This window comes from Ruditapes philippinarum, unplaced genomic scaffold (genome assembly GCF_026571515.1).
Source record: "Ruditapes philippinarum isolate M1 unplaced genomic scaffold, ASM2657151v2 ctg1360_1_1_1_1, whole genome shotgun sequence".
NCBI classification, from domain to species: domain Eukaryota; kingdom Metazoa; phylum Mollusca; class Bivalvia; order Venerida; family Veneridae; genus Ruditapes; species Ruditapes philippinarum.
In genome coordinates this window covers 239,382-260,560 of record NW_026860762.1, presented here as the reverse complement: position 1 = coordinate 260,560, position 21,179 = coordinate 239,382, and the positions used below count along the sequence as shown (strand labels likewise).

Here is a 21,179-nt window from a genome sequence, read left to right as displayed (position 1 = left end):
ATCCATGCTGGAAATGGATTGACCACAAAAAAAGTCTATATAAAATGGCCGAAATGACTCATTCTCCATGTTTCATCATAGTTTTCCAGGATTTACCAGTCTGAGTCTTTCATGCTTACCCTGGAAAATGTACATCCGGGTGCTGTTTCACAAAATATACATTGTAAAGGGAAGTCTTACTGCGAAGATAAAACTGTTTTTCAAAACTATCTAGTAGATTTTGTACACATGCTACATTGATGATAGTTAGGTATCTGCCTACAAAAGTTTCAGTCCAATACACAAGTAAGACACAGAAGCTAAAGATAAACTTGACAATTAAACTACACCCAGAGTAACTTGACTGCATTCAAATTTTTTGCATAAGGCTATTTCTATAGAATTCCTAGCATATTTAAACATATTTTATAACTCATGTATTAAGGGAAAAGAAGATAGTCGAATTGATGCGATTGAATACATTTATTACTTTCCTGGCAACTGATCAAGGTGCGAGATCACATCATCATTGGCCATCATTTTTGTTTTATTTTCAGGGTTTGACTCAAGCAATCAATTGTGCTTTAACTCTGGTGAAGTGCGTGAAATATCAAACCTTATGCGAAGGACTGAGGTTTACAAATTTGGCATGAGCTCCGGGATAACAAGAGGAAGTTTTGCATTGTACGGAGGAATAGTACGTAAAGATATGTTAGGACAATGTAATGGTTTTGGATATAATCTAAAAAATCAAATGAAAATTATTCAAATTGGAGAGAACCCCTTTGCAGAAGAAGGAGATTCTGGTGCATTAGTTATGATAAAAGGAACACATGATTCAGCTGCTATTGGCATTGTGGAAGGAGGTATGAAGGGTTGTGTGTTTGTCACCCCGATTTGTGATATTTTAAGAGCTGTTGGTTGTACGGACGGAAAAATGTGCCAATTTACGGCGGGATGTAATGCAGTTTTGACTGATTCAGGAGTTGAAATGGATGTCTCTTAAATACTTAAACAGACATGAAAAAAGAAAATTCACTAAAATTGTAATGAAATTTTGTGATTTTATAATATATTGAGTGGTATACCCTGCTCAAGGGGAGGTGGGTATTTAAATTTGCCATTGTACATCTCCCTGTCAGAGCGTTCTTGCATTCCCATGTTATGTCACATAAAGCTCTAAAAGTGGTTGAGCTAGAGTAAATAAACTTAAATGGAATGATGATCAGCATGTAAGGTTGTGCACCTGGAATTTTTTGTGTGGATTATTTAACTTTTTGTCTGAGTTATTGCTCCTTGACTTAGTAAATTATTTGCGATTTTCAGTTTGTGCCCCGCGTAGCTCAAAACATGTTTCACCTAAGTTAAGAAACTGTATAGGAATGTTGGTCAGCATAATATGTAGTTGTGCACCTGTGGATTTGATTGTGAATTTATTCAGTACTTGCAATTTCCAACTTGTGTGTCACATAGCCCAAACAGTTATACTTGTACATTCATTTACTATTCATAAAGTTATTGCACTTAGCTATGTAAAAAATCAGTTGTCATAGGTAAATTTGCTGGCGGGACAAATAAACCTTCTAGTTTACTTTTGGATTTGCTAGTGGATTATTTCAGTATTTGTTACAATACTGTAAGAAGTTACAATTCTTGATTATTGAAAGATATTTTTATTTTCTCTAAAGCATACTTACGGATATGATTTTAGCTTGACGATAGGAAGTATATGGAGATCTGTCCTTCTAGCCCCGGAGTTGGTGTCCACGTCCAGATTTCAGATTAAAGTTTTGGTTAGCAAAGTATTTTCCACTATAATTTTTTCATTTCTCAAGGTATTAACTTCAAACTTCAAATATATGTTCCTTTTTATGAACTACATCTTATGTGACAAAGTTCATAACTCTAGCACCAATATTTCCAGATTTATGTCACCTTGAACTTGGAATTTTCCTCTTTTTTTTCTGTAAATTCTTTATTTCTTATAGGATCAACTTCAAATATATGTTCCTTATCATCAACCACATCTTATGTGACAAGATTCATAACTTTAGCACCAATATTTTTAGAATTATCTCCTTTTGAACTTAGAACTTTGCTTACAAAATATAACTTCTTTACTTTTGAAGGTATCTTCTTCAAATTTCAAATATACATTTCTTATCATTGCACACGTTGTGTTACAAGATTCATAACTCTAGCATCACTTTTTCCTGATTTATTCCCCTTGAACTTAGAATTTATCTTAACAAATGTTAATTTATGTTAACAAATGTTATTTTCTTTACTGTAACTTCTTGTCATATGGATATGAGCAAGTACTGGCTGGAATTCAACGAAACTTTATGGGACCCTTCAATACCAAGAGGAGATAAGCATACTGTTGCCTTGTTCTGGTCAGACAGTTAAGTCAGAGTTATGGCCCTTGATTAGTTATGCAGTATACATATAGGGCAGTAACCGTTTCCATGCTACTTCTCTACAACTACTTGCTGAAATTCAAATAAACTTTATGTGAACCATTTATACCAAGATGAGATGTGCGTAATTTGTTGCCTTGTGCAGACTAGATCCTTCGTTACAGAGTTATGACCCTTGATTTGTTATGCAGTATACATATAGAGCAATATTGCTATTTCTTTGCAACTGCTGTATTGATTTCAACAAAATTTTATGGGAACCATAGATACAAAAAGGCAATTTACATCTCATTGCCGTCACCAGATGTTACTATTTAACACTGAATTAATTAATGCTCTGTTATTGCCCTGAATATTTATTATGTAAAAAGAATATTACTGTTTACGGCATGATTAATATATAAATAAAGCCTTAGGTCTTTATTTGTTGTGTTAGTAATAACCAGTACTTGGCGGGGGATGACAAATTCAAGGAATTTGCTTGTTGTTTTTTATGCCGTGATAAGAATACGTTGTATGACTTGTTGTAAATCTACAAAATTACAATTTTATAAAATGCCCTTTTTACAAAAATGAAAAATCTATTCATTTCTGAGTCGTAATGTGCCTTTAAATGTATATATAGGGTAAATACATCTATTTAGTATGTAAGAAACATAATTATGATAACATGAAAATCATGTTATGACTAATTGAATGTTTATGTGAATTTTATGCTTACATATGTTACATGTATGTCTTATGAACACATGCATCAAACATGTATGTTTGTTACTTAGAATATAGATTACATCTATCAAGCACATTTGTAAACCTTTACATGTACATGATAAACAAATCTATATTGGTCATATTAATGCTTACAAAAATTATATGACGTTAGGATAAGTTAATGCTACAATATGTTATGTCAATTGAACATAAACATTTAACATGAATGTTTAAAACTTGAAATGTACATTGAACAGTATCTAGTAGACGTTATTCTGCTATCATAAATAAAAAAACTTGTATGACAGCATTTATTAATTTTGAAACTTGCACAGTTGTTTTCACTTTATTTGGAACTTTACTTGTTTATCTTAAATAAGTCGGTTTTAGAGGAAGGATAAGAAGTTAATAAACTACTTAAAGATTCAGAAATTGGTTGACTAACATTTTGTCTAATACATAGGTTAAAAGTTGAAATCATCAGAATTGATAGAAGTGTATTCACTTTGTATGGAAATTTGTTTGTTTTTTGAAATAAGTTTGTTAATAAAGAATTGGAAGTTAATAAATTACTTTAGATTTCTATCATTGGTTGACTAATATACTGTTTTATTACATGTATTTAACACTTTATATTGTTTATGGTTAAACAGATTAAATTAAATTTTATCAGAATGGATACAATAGATCCATCTTTTTTAATTTATCAAACAATGATGACATGTATATCAGTATAAAGAGATGTTAATAAAATGTAATATATAAAATTTGATTTTGTCTTAGAAGGTTTATGAAGCATTGTTATTCTGCTGATCTTGTTACTATTGAAATACTTTAAGAAATTAAATATATTTGTTTGATAGGTTAGCATGTACACTTAACAAATCTTATAAGTGTGCACGTATAAAAATCAAATTTTCTCAGATACTAATAAACATAGATCTCTGAAATTTTAACCAAGTATAGTACAGATATGTGCAATGATGGATATCGATTTTTATGTCAGGGCGATTCGTACTTACTGAGAAATAGCGATGTGTGCAATATTGCGCGAAAACCGAATTTCACATTTCTGTAAAATGTGTATTTATATTGGGTGCAAAAAGGTCTAAATATCTTGATTTCACTAAAATACAAGCATAAAACATAGGATCACCGATAGGGTATAATACTACAATGAATTCCAGGGCATTATGTCACTGTGATTTTAATATTTGCTTTATTGAATTTCAATAAAGACTGGTTTATGTCGATCTCCGTAACGCGTTGTACCCAGTTGCTAAAACCAATGCAAACACGATATTTTTATTAATATGAAAGTACCAAGAAAGTTTGTTTTTAGTTTTAAAGTAAAATCTTAGTCAATATGTTTATTTGAGAAAATATTATGCAAATTTATTTTCAAAATGGGCGCCTGAAATGCAAATTCCCTTGAGTAAAACTTCTAGACGGCCATTTTTCTTTCAATTGCGAAAATTCTGCAATAAATTTATGTTTTTTGGATGTCTTTAATTTAATAGAATCCTTGATGGTCAATAATAACTTCATTTAGCGCCAACCTGTCACCCTCACGTGCACTTTGTTGTTTATGTCATGTCACGGATGAACGCACACAACAAAAATAACCGTTATTTCTGAATATAGCATTGTAAAAATAAACCATTCAAACGATTAATTCCAAAATTTGGGTAAAAAATGTCAAGTAATTTAAAAGTTATTCACATTTAAAAACTGCACAGTTATAAGTTTTGTTAAGTGTATGTGTGACTTTCATAATAAAAAATTGTACACAATTGATTGGTTTATTATTTGTTTGTTGTCCCCTCTTTTACAGAACTAGTTGAGGGTATAAAACTTGTTGAAAATTTACTTCCAACTATTTTTAGCTCACCTGTCACAAAGACAAGGTAAGCTTTTGTGATCACCATAAACTTTTACTTTAAACAACATCTCCTCATAAACCGCTAAGCCAATTTCATCCAAATTTCACAGGAATCTTCCTTTGGTTGTTACCTTTAAAAATTGTTCAGAGACTCCAATTCCATGCAGAACTCTGGTTGCCATGGCAACTGAAAGAAAAAAACTTTAAAAATATTATTTTAAAGAGTCTTCCAAAGAGCTAGAGCTTAGATATTAAGCATGACACATCATCTAGTGAGTGTCTATCAAGTCTGTTCAAATAAAATTCCCGGGGTCAAAATTGGCACGCCCCGAGGGATTATTGATTTCCTAATATGTATATAGTAAAACCTTTAAAAATTCTTCTTAAAAAACACCCAAGGTCCTAAAGCTTATATATTAAGCATAAGCAATTTTCAAATGGGTGTCTACCAAGTTTATTTAAATAAAAGCCCTGGGGGTCTAAATTGGCTCCACCCTGGGGGTGATTATTTTTCCTTATATGTAAGTTTTAAAAACTTAAAAGATATTCTTTTAAAAAATACAAATTGCTAGACTCTAGAGCTTAAATATTAAGTATGAAACATCTTCTTGTAAGTGTTTATACCATCTTTGTTCAAATAAAAGCCCTGGGGTAAAAATTGTCCTCGACCTAGGGGGTCGTTGATTTTCGTTATATGTACAGATATCTTTTGGCAACCAGTAAAGTTTTTACACATGCACTATTTCAGATCCAAATATGAATTTTGTTGTATCAGTTTAAGATTTAGATTATATATATATTTTTGTTTATAGTTAACAATATTAATTGTTCTTTGTCGTGGATAGTTTCTATATTCAGGTGAGCCATTTCAGATCCATCATGGCCCTCTTGCCTTATAAAGCAAAGACTCAGCTGTCATAAATCTATTTAGAATATATGCACTGTACTCGTGTAAGAATGCAATGTGGCCGAGTGGTTAACAGGTCGGACTAGTCATACAAAGATTGCTGGCCGTGTGGGTTCAAACCCATCAGGACCAATCCATTAAATTAGATGTTTCCCTGAGCAAAACACTCACTGCTTAGTACTGGTTGGTTCCAGGAATAAATTCGAGAGTGTTTCAATAAGCTTATAGCCATGACACTATCAAACTAAATTTAATAAGTTTAAACTAAGCTAATGTTAGAATGAGACATAACGTGTAAGAAAGAAACACGGTCATTATCAACAGAACTGCAACAAGAAAATTGTCTAACATATCGACAAGTCTGATAAAATGCAAATTAACAGTACTTTTAAATACATATAGGGAATACTTAAGTTTGTTAGCGTATACTCATAGTATATGACATCACGTATATCGATATACAAATAATACCAGTGATTACAAACTACATGTGATATCTTCAGTGTTTTCTCTGTATTGTATGCTAAGTTTGTATAAAAATTTGTAAATTACACAGGCCATGTCATAAAATATTTGAAGCCTGCAGGTTATGCCATTAAAAATTATGTCTGTAGGTTATTTTCATAAAATGTAAAGTCTGAAAGTTTTTTTTCTTCTAAAAATAGTAAAGTATGCAGGTTGTGTAAAAGAAAGTATAATCTGCAGGTTATGTCATAAAATTGTAAGTCATAGAATATTGAAAACCTGCAGACTATGCCATAGAAAAAAAGTATGCAGGTTTATAATGCCATTAAATAGTAAAGTTTGCAGGATATGACATAAAATAGTAAAGTATGCAGTTTATTTCATAAAATAGTAAAATATTCAGGTAATGTCATAAAATAGTAAAGTATTCAGGTTATGTCATAGAATATTTAATTCTCTAGGTTATGTCATAAAGCACTAAGAATGTGCAAATATTGTGAGTATGCTTAAAATTTGTCATTGAATGTGTCTGCATACATTATAGTCATAATAAAGCATGGTACGTAATGGATGTGTATTATTTGTTTCTTTTTACTTCCTTTGTACAGATGTTTCAAATAGGGATTTCTGCAGCCGAGTGATTTAGGTGGTTAATTTCAAACCACTTGCCCCTCACTGCTGCATGTTTGAATCGTCAAGGTACTTTTATTTCTATCACGTGAAGATGCTATCCCGCTGACTTATGGAATGTTGGTGGTTCTACTCAGATACCCGCTTGTGCCTGAAATAATTCACAGAGGGCCACCTACTCCTCTAGCTACCAGTAAAGCGCTGGAATATGGACTATGACTTTCGTGTTGGTGCTTTGTCAATCCCAACAAAACATCTGATGTATATGCAGACCTGGGGATAACAACATTGATCAGTAATTGATTTAAGGTTTGACTGTAAATATAGATATCAAAGTATAAGACCTCTTTCTCACATCAAACCTAACCTTGGTGACGATGTTGGGAGTTTATGATCAAGATATTGTAAACGTACAATCATAAGTTTGTCCAAGCTTGAACAAACAAAATGATTGTTATTTTGTTCATCTTTTTGATGGAGAAAACAGGTGTACAATTCAACATTTCATAAAAGACAGAACCACCTTCTTTATCGAAGTAACATTATTCTTATGTGTGCCTCTGTCAAGTTGTATTAGTAATATATTTCAAGAGATTGACGATTATATCTACGTCCCCGCGAGGGGTTTGACATTAAAGGAAGATAGATGATTAGATTATGATGGGGAATGACCCAATCTGATTATCTATCTTCTCCAAACAACGCTCAAAGATAGATAATTAGATTATGATGGATATTGACACAATCTGATTATCTATCTTCTCCAAACAACGCTCCGCTTTAAGATCTGACTGAGACCAATTACGAAATTATTTCTGGTGCTATTTCACACAGCCAATCATCAGTGAGATTTCATATTTTTTGAAAGCGATGTGGTAACTAACTTAAACACTGGGAAAACCAATACTGAATAGGTAATTTTCAAGATTTCTAGAACAAACATGACGTTGTCAATATAGGCCACAGGTAATTTGGCAAAACAATCTTGCCAATTAAAATTGACTCTAAGTTAATTTGCTTAAAATTACTTAAAACATTGTTTCTAACAAAAATCAACAATTTGTCTAACTTCCATGGATAACGGTATTTTAAACTTCTTTTTATGCCTATGTAAAGCCGGTTTGATTGCTTGGCTAAAACTAGCTTTCACGGGTAATCCAAATTATAAAGATGGCGAAACATTTACGGTCGTCATCAGATCTACATTAAAGGAATAAGTAGATCTGAACTTTAGTCAAATTGGTGATTGACCATAAATTGATAATAAAAAATGTTTAGTATCAAATATGTTTACTGCCTAAATTAAAAAAAAACTGCACAACTCTTTAAAAATAATATATCGTTTCTGATACATATTGCAATGTCCATGATACACATGGCATATATTCTGACTTTTGCATGCGCACTCACCTGTAGGATTTACCTGTATGATTAACATTAATGTCATTTAGAAGGTTACAATGCTCATTAGCTGAAGACATATGGTAAAAGAAAGAGGAGTCTATAACCCGTTCATTCCCAGTAACGACACAACTGCCCTAGATCAAATAAAGAACATAATTATTTAAGTTGTTGTAAATGTATTAAAATCTATGTGATAAGGTCAAACATCATATAAAACGATCATGTAAGGAGAAATATTGAACAAGCTCACGGAAACAACATGGATCATGTCCTTAAATTCCAAGAATAATTAGCGAAAAAGTAACTTTGTTTTCACAAGAAGCAACACTATGTTAGAAAGGTAACAAGGCTGACATCTAAATGAACATAGAGAGGCACAGCCTATGAACGGTCAACTGCAAAGTCACAACTGAGGAGTTGTTTGTCGAAATGATTGGTCAAAGTCAAAGTGCACCAAAGTTTCTTAAACACCTTTGTACGTCCATTGTATGTGATTTTCATACTGCTCTGGCTGTTGTCATTATACATGACCATTTCTGAGTTGTACTTATTTCCCCCTTTGTATACCTAACAAATGTCAGAATTTTACTTGGCGAAGTTTAATTTTATTTACATTGTGTCGTATAACAAGAACATGCTAACTTTGGTGCACGAAACATTTTATACAAACAACTCTTCAGTTGTGTCTGTGCAGTTGACCGTTCAACTGTAGGTAAATTATGATAATAGAATAAAGTGCTTAAATAGCAACCGTCTCATTGGACATCCTGTTTCTGCCTCTGTCCCGGCTCTCTGGCTTCCGAAACGCAAGCTGTGTTGTTACTTGCAACATCGACTTCTCGAACAACAACAACAACAGTAACATCATCTACAACGGCAAAAACCTCAACGATTGCAGTGTCAATATTAACTGCAAAACCGTTTATGGTATCAACACAATTAACAAAACCAAGTATATTTCCTTTATGCCTAAATGGAAGTTACTCTGGTAATCTTTAGGAGTCGTATAAGTTCACACCATGAGTTTGACCAATAATTACTGAAAGGAATAAAAAATACCGAAAAGATCACAATGTAGATTAAACGGAAGGAGCACACTGAAGATGAGATTGAGTATAATCCGAATTTAAGAAACTTAAGAAAAAAAAAGACAGGCGTGAATTCTAAAGCATTATTTGCATTTAAAAAGCTTATGAATAAGTGATTCAAATGCAATATAGCGTCGATATTTTGTACAAATATATACATTCGGTTTCAGAAACAGATTCGTCATTGTATCAATATTTTGTGAACAGTACATAAATTTTGGTTTCAGTAATAAATATGCTGTGGAGCACAAATAACTCCGTACTGGCAGTAAAAGTTTGTATGAAAAGTATTTCTTTATCGTTTCGATACCAAGAAGGGTAAAGTTTGATAATGGGTGTTATTTCGATATATAATGTAGATTAACTAGTGTCGTTAAATACTATAATTTTCAAAATACACGTCACTTTTTTCCGAATAGTTGAAAAAATATGACAACTTTTTGTTATTTAATTAAAATGTTCCTGTCTATTTGTGAGAGAAAAAAGGAGAAGACCTCTATCCAGCTGTTATTTATCTTTGACTTGATTGTGAACGGTGCATATACTTAAACATTGTGTACGTTTGTACGATGCATACATCTTTGCCAAGATTATGATTAATTAATTATGTGTGTTTACGGGTTGTGAACTTTGAATATTTACATTTTGTGCACGGCTTGGGATTTGTAAATATGTGTTGTTGGCGGGTTGTAAACTATGCATACATTTGTGCCCAAATTATAAACTTAACAAATATACGATGGTGTGAGCCGTTGCGCAGATGTGTGCCAAAGTTGCAAACAATGTAAACTTTGAATGCATGTTTGCACAGTTTATTAATTATACATACAAATGTATTTAGGTTGTTAACTGTCTTTACAGCTTTAATTTTGACATTGCGTTACTGAGCATCATTTATTCACGTAACCATTGTTTGGTTAACGTACATATTTAAAATTATTTATTTTCGTTTGCATATTCAATCATTATGTAACATTCCGGTGATTTGATTAAAAACCAGTGATATAATATATTTATATTAAACATTAATTATCGTATATTGTTTATGGAGTGTTAAACATACCTTTTGTTGTAGTTTTTACGAAATATACATTTTAATATATTGCAATCGGACTATGTTAGAAGCTATAGACTAAACGTTCATATTAGTTCCTGTTAATTATTAACCTGTATCTCATGTAACATTTTGCTAAATGGGCCAACGCCTTACACCTGACGGGGTTCGAACCTACAGGGCGAACAATACTTAAGACCCGTAGCCATACGCGATCGATCACCACTTGGCAACGCCACAACATACATACAAGTATATTGAACTATATCACCACTTATTTCGCTATTGTTTACGGACTTTACATCTATGTAATAATTTGAAGGATTTATAAATGACGTCACACAGATGTCATCAACGTCATATCTTTCACCGTCTAGGAATAAGATTTCACTTTACAGTATACAGTATAATTATTCCAGTAGAAAAAAAAATAAAAATAATTGTGTTCATACTTGGTTAACGTATTTACAATTTATTTATTTAGTTTGCATATTCAAACTTTATTGTAATTTTAAGTCCGGTGATTTTGGATATGTAATAGTTAACAGCTGAAATGAGATAACTCCGCCGAAGTATCAAAGTAGAGTTTTATCTCTTCCCAGTCAACGGCTACTAGTATATTGCAGATCGTTGATGTCAAGGTCAATATTTTACTGGACTCCGAAGAGGCACTTGTCGTTGAAGAATTTTTGTTTCACAGTGAAAGTGTTTTTCTAATGCAAACAAAAAGCAATTTTTATTATACATTAAAGATTGCCAAAATTATCACAGGAGGCAAAGATAGAGTCCTGAAAGAACGGCCAACACGATAAAAAAATCTTTGCATGCTCAAGTTTGATGGAGTCTGTTCAGAAACGGTAGTGGCCCCCGCAGTGTTGCCTTTATAAGTAATGGAACCAGAATTACCACTGTTTATCCCTTCATGATCGTAAGATGCCACTTAAAGTATTTTAGATACTGGAGTATATATGCATCTCTTAGCTCAAACAGGTGAGGTGGTTTTGATCCTCGCGTTTTTGCTTTGAAGTATGTAACATTTAGGTTAGCCAAACCAGCTGTCGTGTATCAGCAGAATTGAACATTCATCATATAATTTTTTTTTTAATTTAGAAACATCCACATATGTGTTCATACGGAGGAACAGAATTTAAAGTGCTAAACGATATTGCTATTCCTTGAATTAGGGAGTGTGATCCCGAAGTAAAAATACTCGTGTTCTTATCCTAGATCTATTTTTAGATAATTGTTGAAAGAACCTACATTATAGTTCCTCAACGTCGTCTTATTACATTCCTTTAATTGATATGCAGCTAGTTTGTTCTACGTAAAGTTGATGATTAAATAACTTTAGAAAAATCAATTAAAGGGAGGTAATCAAAGATGGGACTAAATACGGCATAGCAACGAAACTGTTTATAACAAAATTATCATTGAATTAGTAGCAAATTATCTCCACGTGTAGAGACAGAAACTGAATCACTGTAACAGTTTCATTAATACACGGATTGACAGTTTCCGAACTAGCAGACGACAGGCTATTCTTATCAGTAGAATTGCGGGTAAAGACAACCGATTGCGTATCTCACTGTATAAAACGTATGTAAAATGGTCTGACTTGTCGTAGGTTTAACCGTAAATTTAAATACCTGAAGTATCAAACAATCTGTTAAAATATATACTGAGACGAAGCTAAGATCACAAGCTTTTCATTGGTGTAGTAAATTTTAAAATCGGACATTAAATCGCCCAAAACTAGCGTACTACACGTATTTCAATAATAATAGTGTGCTAAGTAAGCATAGCTGCCTGACTGTAAACTGTTGTTTTTATTTGTTTGGGTCGTCAGACCAAACAAATAATGGTAGCGAAAATGTCTAATGCTGTTAATTGCAAATGCCGAAAGTAGTACATTTGTTTGAAGCGGTTACTTCCCTTTATATGTACACTGACGCCGAAAAATTCAGGGGAGATCACTGCGTAAAGATGGTCAAAGACAGGCGCATTAATTTTCAAGCAAAATAATTCCCGAATGGTCGAAGATTTCTAATATTGTTTTATTGTATTTTCTGATCGAAAATAAGTAAATACAAAGCGGACATTCAATCTCTGACACAGAAGTTTCACGACAAACCTAACATCAAGTAGTTCTCAAAACAGCTTAAAACTAGCGATTTAAAAGAAAGAAATATTTTTATTTTGTTACAACTATCCAACAAATTACAACGCATTCAAAGTTCAAAAAATAGCGTTGGCTTATAGAATTGTCAATAAATGCACAATCACAAATTACGCGGATGAATATGATTTTATTAATGAAAATACTATTTTTAGCGATGTCGATTACCGAATACTACACAAACCGAGTAGTGGAATATATAGATTCTAGCGATGTCGATTACCGAATACTTCACATAGAAATCTGACTGCCGAGTAGTGGAATATATAGATTCTACATGTCGGACTGTTTGGGCGAGAAGATTTTCGCTAAATTATTTACTTCAATTTTAAACAACAGGTTTATCGTGAGCAAAATACCACGAAATTAATAAGGATTACAAACCCGAAATGCAATGGAAGTTCTAAATTTAGAATGACTTGATTTTATTCAGGCATCGTTTGTATAACTTCTCCGTGGTGCAGGGGTAACGCGCTCGCTTAGTGGGTGAGAGGTCTGAAGTTTGTATCCCGATCGAGGAAACTTTTTTTTTTAATTCTTTTTTAAGTATTTTTGTTAAGGATTAAGTGTTTTTGTTAAGGAAGTAGCCATGATATGCAAGGATAAAGTGTGGCTGTCATAAAAAATGAACATAAATGATTTTTTGATGCAACTCTAGTTATGCAAAATTCCGTATGTCTTGCAAGATTAATTATAGTACATAAAAATAAACTAAAACAGGAAAAAACATACAGATATACAGCACGATTTAGATTGCAAAGATCAGAAAATACCACAGAGCTTGCAGCCCTTTGATTCAGTACCCATTTGCGCCTGTTGTCTACTTTTGTAGACACTAGCAGTTATCAGTACACTAGGACCTAATTATGAGCGCACATTTGTTTATCATTGTTATTCTATACTTGTTGTCATGATAAGCGTTAATTGGACTATTTTGCTAGACAAAATGCAGACCACTACGTTATTTGCAGTGTGTTTTCAACAAGAATGTGATAAAAATTGCCTTGAAAATATTATTGAAAATGGCTAGCAGAAACAGGTATGTAAAACTTATATTGTTTTTATTTTATATCATAAAGTATGATTGTTTTATATTGTATAATTATATTTCTGCTCAATTCCTGTTTTATAATTCAGAAATATGTATAAAATGTGTTATGACAGTCAATTTAGATTTTGTCTACAAAAGTAGACAATAGGATCAAATGGGTACGTTTTATCATTATGAAAATATTTTGTTGTTTACAGAAGATACACAGTAAATGAAATCATATCAATGCTTGAGGATGAAGGTAACTTTGAAAGGGCAGATATACATGTTCAACCACCTCCTGTAGATGAACTGACAGATGAAGATAGTGCAAGTGAAGATGAAGAAGTAGGTTACAACAACCTCAGTGGACGTCAGTTAGACCAACAAGCAACAGCGACAGTTATTCGCCTAGATGGACGTCATGTTGTTGATTCAGCATCAGACTCCGATCTAGTTAGTAATAAATAAATAAAAAAAATAAATAAAATAAATAAATAATAAATAGATAAATAAATAAATACGAAGCAAGTAAGTAAATAATGTACAGTAAATCCAGTTGAGAATAAGATTTTTTATATTTATCATATTTTATTTTTCAGGAAACTGACCATTCTTCAGATTCTTCTGATACAGATGAATACGAAGTGCCTGCAAATATTGCAAAAAGACCTCAAGTAAGAATTGCCCTACGGGATCCAGCTCCGCGTCCCAAACGACCTGCACCAGTAAAGAGGAAGTGGGAAAATAAGGATCTACCTGAGCAAGATAAAGACAAATTCACTTGGCATGGCTCAAATATAGACAAAAGTCGATGGCCGCAAACACCAGATGGCATCTTCAACTTATTTTTTGATGATGACGTGATCAACATGATTGTTGAACAGAGTATAAGATATGCTGGTTCAAAAGGCAACCATTCGTTTTCAACTTCACCCCAAGAAATTAGGATCTTCCTAGCAATTCTGCTTATATCAGGCTATAACACTGTGCCAAGACGGAGACAGTTCTGGAGCCGGGATGATGACGTAAGGAATGAGGCAATAGCTCGTACAATGCCGCGAGACCGATTCGACATATTGGTGCGATATGTACATCTTTGCGATAACAACAATCTTGACAGAGAGGACAAGTTTAGTAAAGTAAGACCACTGCTATGTCTGCTGAATGAGCGCTTCTTGTTATACTTCTTGAAAGAAAAAAACCTTTCAATCGACGAAAGCATGATCCCGTACTATGGGCGACACGGAGCGAAACAGTTTATTCGTGGGAAACCAATTAGGTTCGGTTATAAGATGTGGGCGTTAACGACAGCACTTGCATATGTTTTACAATTTGAGCCCTATCAAGGGGCAAAAGGCCACCAAACCCATGATCCTGGCTTCCTTGGAATGGGCGGAGCAGTAGTTATGGACCTGCTTTCAGAGCTGCAGAAAGATGATGCATACCATCTGACTTTTGATAATCTATTTACTTCCCTGAAGCTCGTGGACCGGCTTACAGATATGGGAATATCTTGCACAGGAACCATCCGTGCCAACCGAATAGAAGATTGTCCTGTCAAAAATGTAAAAGACATGGGAAAAACGCAACGAGGAAACTATGATAAAAGGTATGACGCACACAAAGGTCTGATAGTGGTGAGGTGGAATGACAACAATATAGTGAATGTGGTGTCAAATTGCCATGGAGTTGAACCATTGCAACAAGCAACACGGTGGTCAAAGCAGGCAAAAGCTAGGGTGCGCCTTCCGCAGCCATACCTTATAAAGCATTACAACCAGACAATGGAAGGTGTGGACAGGATGGATCAAAATGTTGAGAAGTATCGTATCTCTATCAGATCCAAGAAGTGGTGGTGGCCAGTGTTTATGTATTGCATTGACCTTGCGGTGCAGCAAACCTGGCACATTTACCGTGCTACTGATGCAGGATTGAGGCAACCATTAGATATGTTAGGTGTCAGACGAGCTCTGGTTACTGTGCTGCTTGCTCAGGGGCGTACACCTGCTGTCAGCCCTGGCAGACCAAGAGGTAGGATGAGGCCATTGTCAAGAAGAATTCCAGACCATATCCGACTTGATGGTAAAAATCATTACGCAGAGCCAGCAAAAGAAGTGCGCTGTTCATTGTGTGGAAAAAAATGCAGGACACAATGTTCCAAATGTAATGTTGGAGTGCACAGGAAATGCTTTGAAATGTTTCACAGTGTTTAGGTATTCATACGATCAAAGCCAAAAGACATGAACAATAATAATTCATATTCAGAATGAATTTCAGAGTGAACACTTCTGTGCCTAATGTCTACTTTTGTAGGAAAAGTAATAGAAAACATTGCCTGTATAAACTTTAAGGATTTTTTCAAGTAAAAGTTATCAAATAAATCAACAATAGGTTATCTGGACATATATTCTATATGTGTTTTACATATACCCATTTGCGCCTGTTGTCTACTTTTGTAGACAAAATATTAAAACACTAAAATAAAAAATACAGTACTTATATTTGAAAAATAAACGGATATATGTTATAACTATATGGTTACTATATGTTTTATACATTTCTTATATAAAAATAAAATTCCGGCACAAATGGGTTATATTAAAGTCGTTACACGTCCTAATTTAGAATAATATGGTTTTCTTCAGGCCGTTCACATATAAATTCACCGTGGCTTAGGGGTTTTTGCGCTCGCTTAGGAAGCGAGAGGTCTGGAGTTCAAATCCCAGTAAAGGCAACTCATTTTTTTCAAATTGTTTAAGTCAAATAAACATTGGATTGAATATCAGTGTTGCAAATAGTCTTATAGCCAATTTACTACAATTAAAACGCTTGAAAGCATTGGTGGCACTATACATATAATCTCACAACCTGTACCTTTCTTACATTCTGAGACCCAAACAAATTCAGTGCCTTCTGTGCTTTGATTTTTATATTTTCTCATATTGTGCACTTCATATAAATACAACAATAAATATGACAATCATATTATTATAAAACATTATACATGAATGTTTCAGAAATTGAGAATTTGAAAAATCAAGTGCTCAATGAGTAACATGAAAATTTAAATGAATATTTCCTTTGTTTTGATAAATAACAATATGATCTTCCGGATTATTATTTATTTGTGAAATTCAGAGTGCAAAACACTTGATATTTGTTTTTCTTTAAATGAACATTTTCTTCGGTTGATTAAAATATAAAAAAAATCCGAATTTCATTTTTATTATTGTGTTTATATATTATCATAATATACATGTATATTGTAAGATTGGTTATTAAACTTTCATGTTTACTGTAAAAAGATACATGATTTTGTATTTTGTGCAGATTTGTGTGAGATTAAGTTATGTAAGTAGAAAATCACCTTATTCTTAATTTTAAATGAATATTAAATTTTATATGAAACTCTACAAAAAATAAAATTTATATCTATGCAATATTTATTTTTTATTTTATTTAATATTTAAATGTTTGGGTTTACTTTGGAATATCCTCTTGATAGTAAATATAACCTATTTCATTACAACGCAGCTTGTTGCTATGTCATGTGACCGGATGTTTTTCTTTTATTTACATACGCATGCGCAATCTACGCATTAATAGGAAGAGATCATGATATAAGATGAGCATTAACATTCTGTCTCTACTGAGGTTGCTGTACATTTAGGTTCTCATTGACCGCCGTACAGTGACCTTCTTTTGGCTCAAAATTCTGCATGGAGGTAAATTATCACCACTTTGTGCTTAAAAATTTACTCTTTAAAGGCATAACTGGTGACATGTCCGGGGTCCGTACTCGACAGCGAAAGCTGTGTTTTGTGCCCTTACGGGCGGATAGATCCTCCCTAAGCAACTACATACATACATGCTGTCTTTTCTTTGTAACTTACACTTTCTAGTGCCGTCCAATCAAACCGAGCCTGCAACACTTTCAATATTGCAATATTGCCATTTTCACAGTAAATAAACAGCTCTACTTCCTGTTATCGCAAGAAAGGTTTAAAATTTAATATATAGGCTCCCAGAACAGAGAAAGTGATGGGAAGTAACACGTGTTTGTAATGATAAATTGCAAGACCTGGTACACATTGATTATATTGGCTGGCAAGATTGATTAAGGTGATTTTGTTTTTAAATGTTTTGACACAGTGCTTTTTTGGCGTTCTTTAGCGGTTCTTTTTCTAATCAACATAATAATCATGTTGGAATTGTTTACACAATGCATTCTGGGATATGTCAGAAAGCTTAACAGGCTATGAACAGAAAACATTTTCAATATTTGAATTCATTTTTAATATTCGAGTTCACTGCTGTACAAACTAATTAATACTTTGAGGTAGGAGGGGGGTTCTGTTACTTGATAGTTTCGTCAAATGAAATGACCAATCCAGTTCCATTTTAAACAACTTAAATCATCCCTAATGAGTTTAAATTTGACCTGTATGATCATTTCAAGGAAGGCATTGTTAAGAAAGTATAGAAATTCACGACATTTTCGGTTAAAAAAACGATCGCATCTTTTAATATAAGAACTATAAAAAATGACATATAAGGTCTTAACTTCATGTAAAGTATACATCTTTAGCCGTCCCGCTGAGTTCAACTGTTTCATTAGTTTTAGGAATGACTTGTTTGTGCAGAATTAGATAATAAAATAAAAAATGTGTAAATTGTTTAATTAAATCAGCAGGAAATATATTAAATAATGCTCTGATTCATACTATTATACTGGTGTTTTCATCTTCACTTTTGTCACAATGTTAAACATATCATTTTAAGATTTTAATTATCCTAACCTTAAACCTCTTCAAACAAATCAGCATCTGTTAAAGCCTAACTCAAGGAAAAGTTCGTTTAACGATGATTTAAAGCTCTGTTAAAACCTAACTCAAGGAAAAGTGCGTTTAACGATGATTTAAAGATCTGTAAAAACCTAACTCAAGGAAAAGTGCGTTTAACGATGTTTTAAAGACCTGACTGACCCCCCATGTGGTGGGAATTTTTATCAGGTATTTCGCTATTAACTGTAAGTTGTGTTTGGGGTGTCCAATGCAAAACGTATATCAGATGTTATGAGCATCACAAAGGCGTTTTAAACGGACATATTTTTTTTTATATTTTCGATATGACATTTTGTGGTACAATTTTTATGTTCTGTCAATTTATAGAACGTATAGGATGTTATGAATTTTGTAATCTAAAATCGTTTTACTATGATAACTGTTGTATTTGCTTAAAAATGAACTCGCAGCGTCCATTTTTATCATAATGTGAACTTAATTAATGACAGAAGAGCCGCTGAGATTATTATCACTTTAAAAAAATACTCGATTAAATAAATCTTAACTGTGTCTTAACTCTGCTGTTAATTATTTTTATTCAAATAATCTAACACAAAAAATTTAATTTAAAAAGATACATCATTTTGTATTTTGTGCAAATTTGTGTGCGTTTAAGTTATATAAGTAGAAAATCACCTTATTCTTAATTTTAAATGAATATTAAATTTTATATGAAACTTATAAAAAAATAAAATTTATATCTATGCAATATTTATCTCTTTTGTATTTTATATTGAAATGTTTGGGTTTTCTTTGGATTATCCTTTTGATAGTAAATATATAACATATTTCATAACAACGATGCTTGTTGCTATGTCATGTGACCGGATGTTTTTCTTTTATTTACATACGCATGCGCAATCTACGCATTAATAGGAAGAGATCATGATATAAGATGAGCATTAACATGCTGTCTCTTCTGAGGTTACTGTACATTAAGTCTCTCATTGACCGCCGTACAGTGACCTACTTTTGGCTCAAAATTCATATCTTTGGCTAATGCTCCAAGTTTAATTAACTCTTTAAAGGCATGACTGGTGACATGTCCGGGGTCCGTACTCAAAAACGAAAGCTGCGTTTTGTGCCCTTACGGGCGGATGGATCCTCCCTAAGCAACTACATACATACATGCTGTCTCTTCCTAGTAACTTACACTTTCTAGTGCCGTCCAATCAAACTGAGCCTGCAACATTTTCAATATTGCAATATTGCCATTTTCACAGTATATAAACAGCTCTACTTCTTTTTATCGCAAGAAAGGTTTAAAATTTAATATATAGGCTCCCAGAACAGAGACAGTGATGGGAAGTAACACTTGTTTGTAATGATAAATTGCAAGACCTGGTACACATTGATTATATTGGCTGGCAAGATTGATTAAGGTGATTTCGTTTTTAAATAAATTGTCACAGTACTTTTTGGTTGTTTTTTATTGGTTCTTTTTCTAATCAACATAATAATCATGTTGGAAATATTTACACTATGCATTCTGGGATAGGTCAGAAAGCTTAACCTCCTCTTTGTACAAAACATTTTAACTACAAATTTATTTTTACTATTCGAGTTCATTGCTGAACAAACTAATTAATACTTTGAGAGGGATTCTGTTATTTGATTGTTTCGTCAAAGCATATGGCAAATCCCATTCCCTTTTAAACAAATAAAATCATCCCTTATGAGGTTAAATTTGAACTGTATGACAAATTCAAGGAAGGATTTGTTAATTAAGTATCGAACTTCACGACATTTTCGGTTTAAATGGATCGCATCTTTCAATTTAGGAATTATAAAAAACATTACATATCAGGTCCTAACTTCACGTAAAGTGTACATCTTTAGTCGCCCCGCCGAGTTCAACTGTTTCAATGACTTGTTTGTGCAGAATAAGACACATAAAATAAAAGATGTGTAAATTGTTTAATTAAACGATCTGATGAATCCCCCCTGTGGTGGGAATTTTACAAGGGACTTCGTTCTTCAGATGTCATTTGCATCATAAAGGCGTTTTTAACGGACATATTTTTTTGTAATATTTTTTCGATATGATATTTTTTTGTGAATTCTGTGAATTTCATAGAACGTTTAGGATATTATGCATTTTGTGATTTAAAATCGCAATACTATGATAACTGCTATATTTTCATAACAAATGCGATCAGTGATCACATGTGTCGCCTCATGATGGCCAATTTTATGTTGCAGCTTCAGTGTAGTGGAAGACACAAAATGATTAACAGGGCAAAACATGTTATATATTCAAGGGCGATAACTCAGTAAAGACGGACAGACGGACGACGGAGAAGTGATCGGAGTAGTGGCGACATAAATTCCTGTAAAGTTAGGATGAAATTGCCCCAGTAGTTTATGAGGAGTAGTGCGGACAAGTTTTGTGACAGACGGCCAGACAGACAAACAGACCGTGCACAACTAGACTTGGTACTGATCATTCCTGTAAAGTTTGGATAAAATTGCACCAGAAGTTTATGAGGAGTAGTCCAGACAAGCTTTTGTGTATCTGGCAACACACAGAAAAACACCTTTTTTATCAAAGGGCCATAACTCGGCCAAAAATCATTCCACCAAAAA

The 21,179-nt window shown here is 33.1% G+C and overlaps 2 protein-coding genes across 2 annotated transcripts; both read left to right on the top strand.

Annotated features, from left to right (window-relative positions):
* Positions 1-536: 536 nt before the first annotated feature.
* LOC132713322 (uncharacterized) lies at positions 537-1,570 on the top strand (the record flags this gene model as incomplete). The annotated part of the gene is given in 1 exon segment (XM_060695866.1): positions 537-1,570. A coding segment is annotated over 1 exon segment (449 nt), but the record flags the coding sequence as incomplete, so codon positions are not given.
* Positions 1,571-13,552: 11,982 nt separating this feature from the next.
* On the top strand, positions 13,553-16,336 carry LOC132713321 (piggyBac transposable element-derived protein 3-like). Its single transcript, XM_060695864.1, has 3 exons — positions 13,553-13,755; positions 13,965-14,202; positions 14,349-16,336. Exons 1-3 carry the CDS (start codon positions 13,739-13,741, stop codon positions 15,960-15,962), a joined length of 1,869 nt encoding a protein of 622 aa, XP_060551847.1. The 5' UTR covers positions 13,553-13,738; the 3' UTR covers positions 15,963-16,336.
* Positions 16,337-21,179: the final 4,843 nt, after the last annotated feature.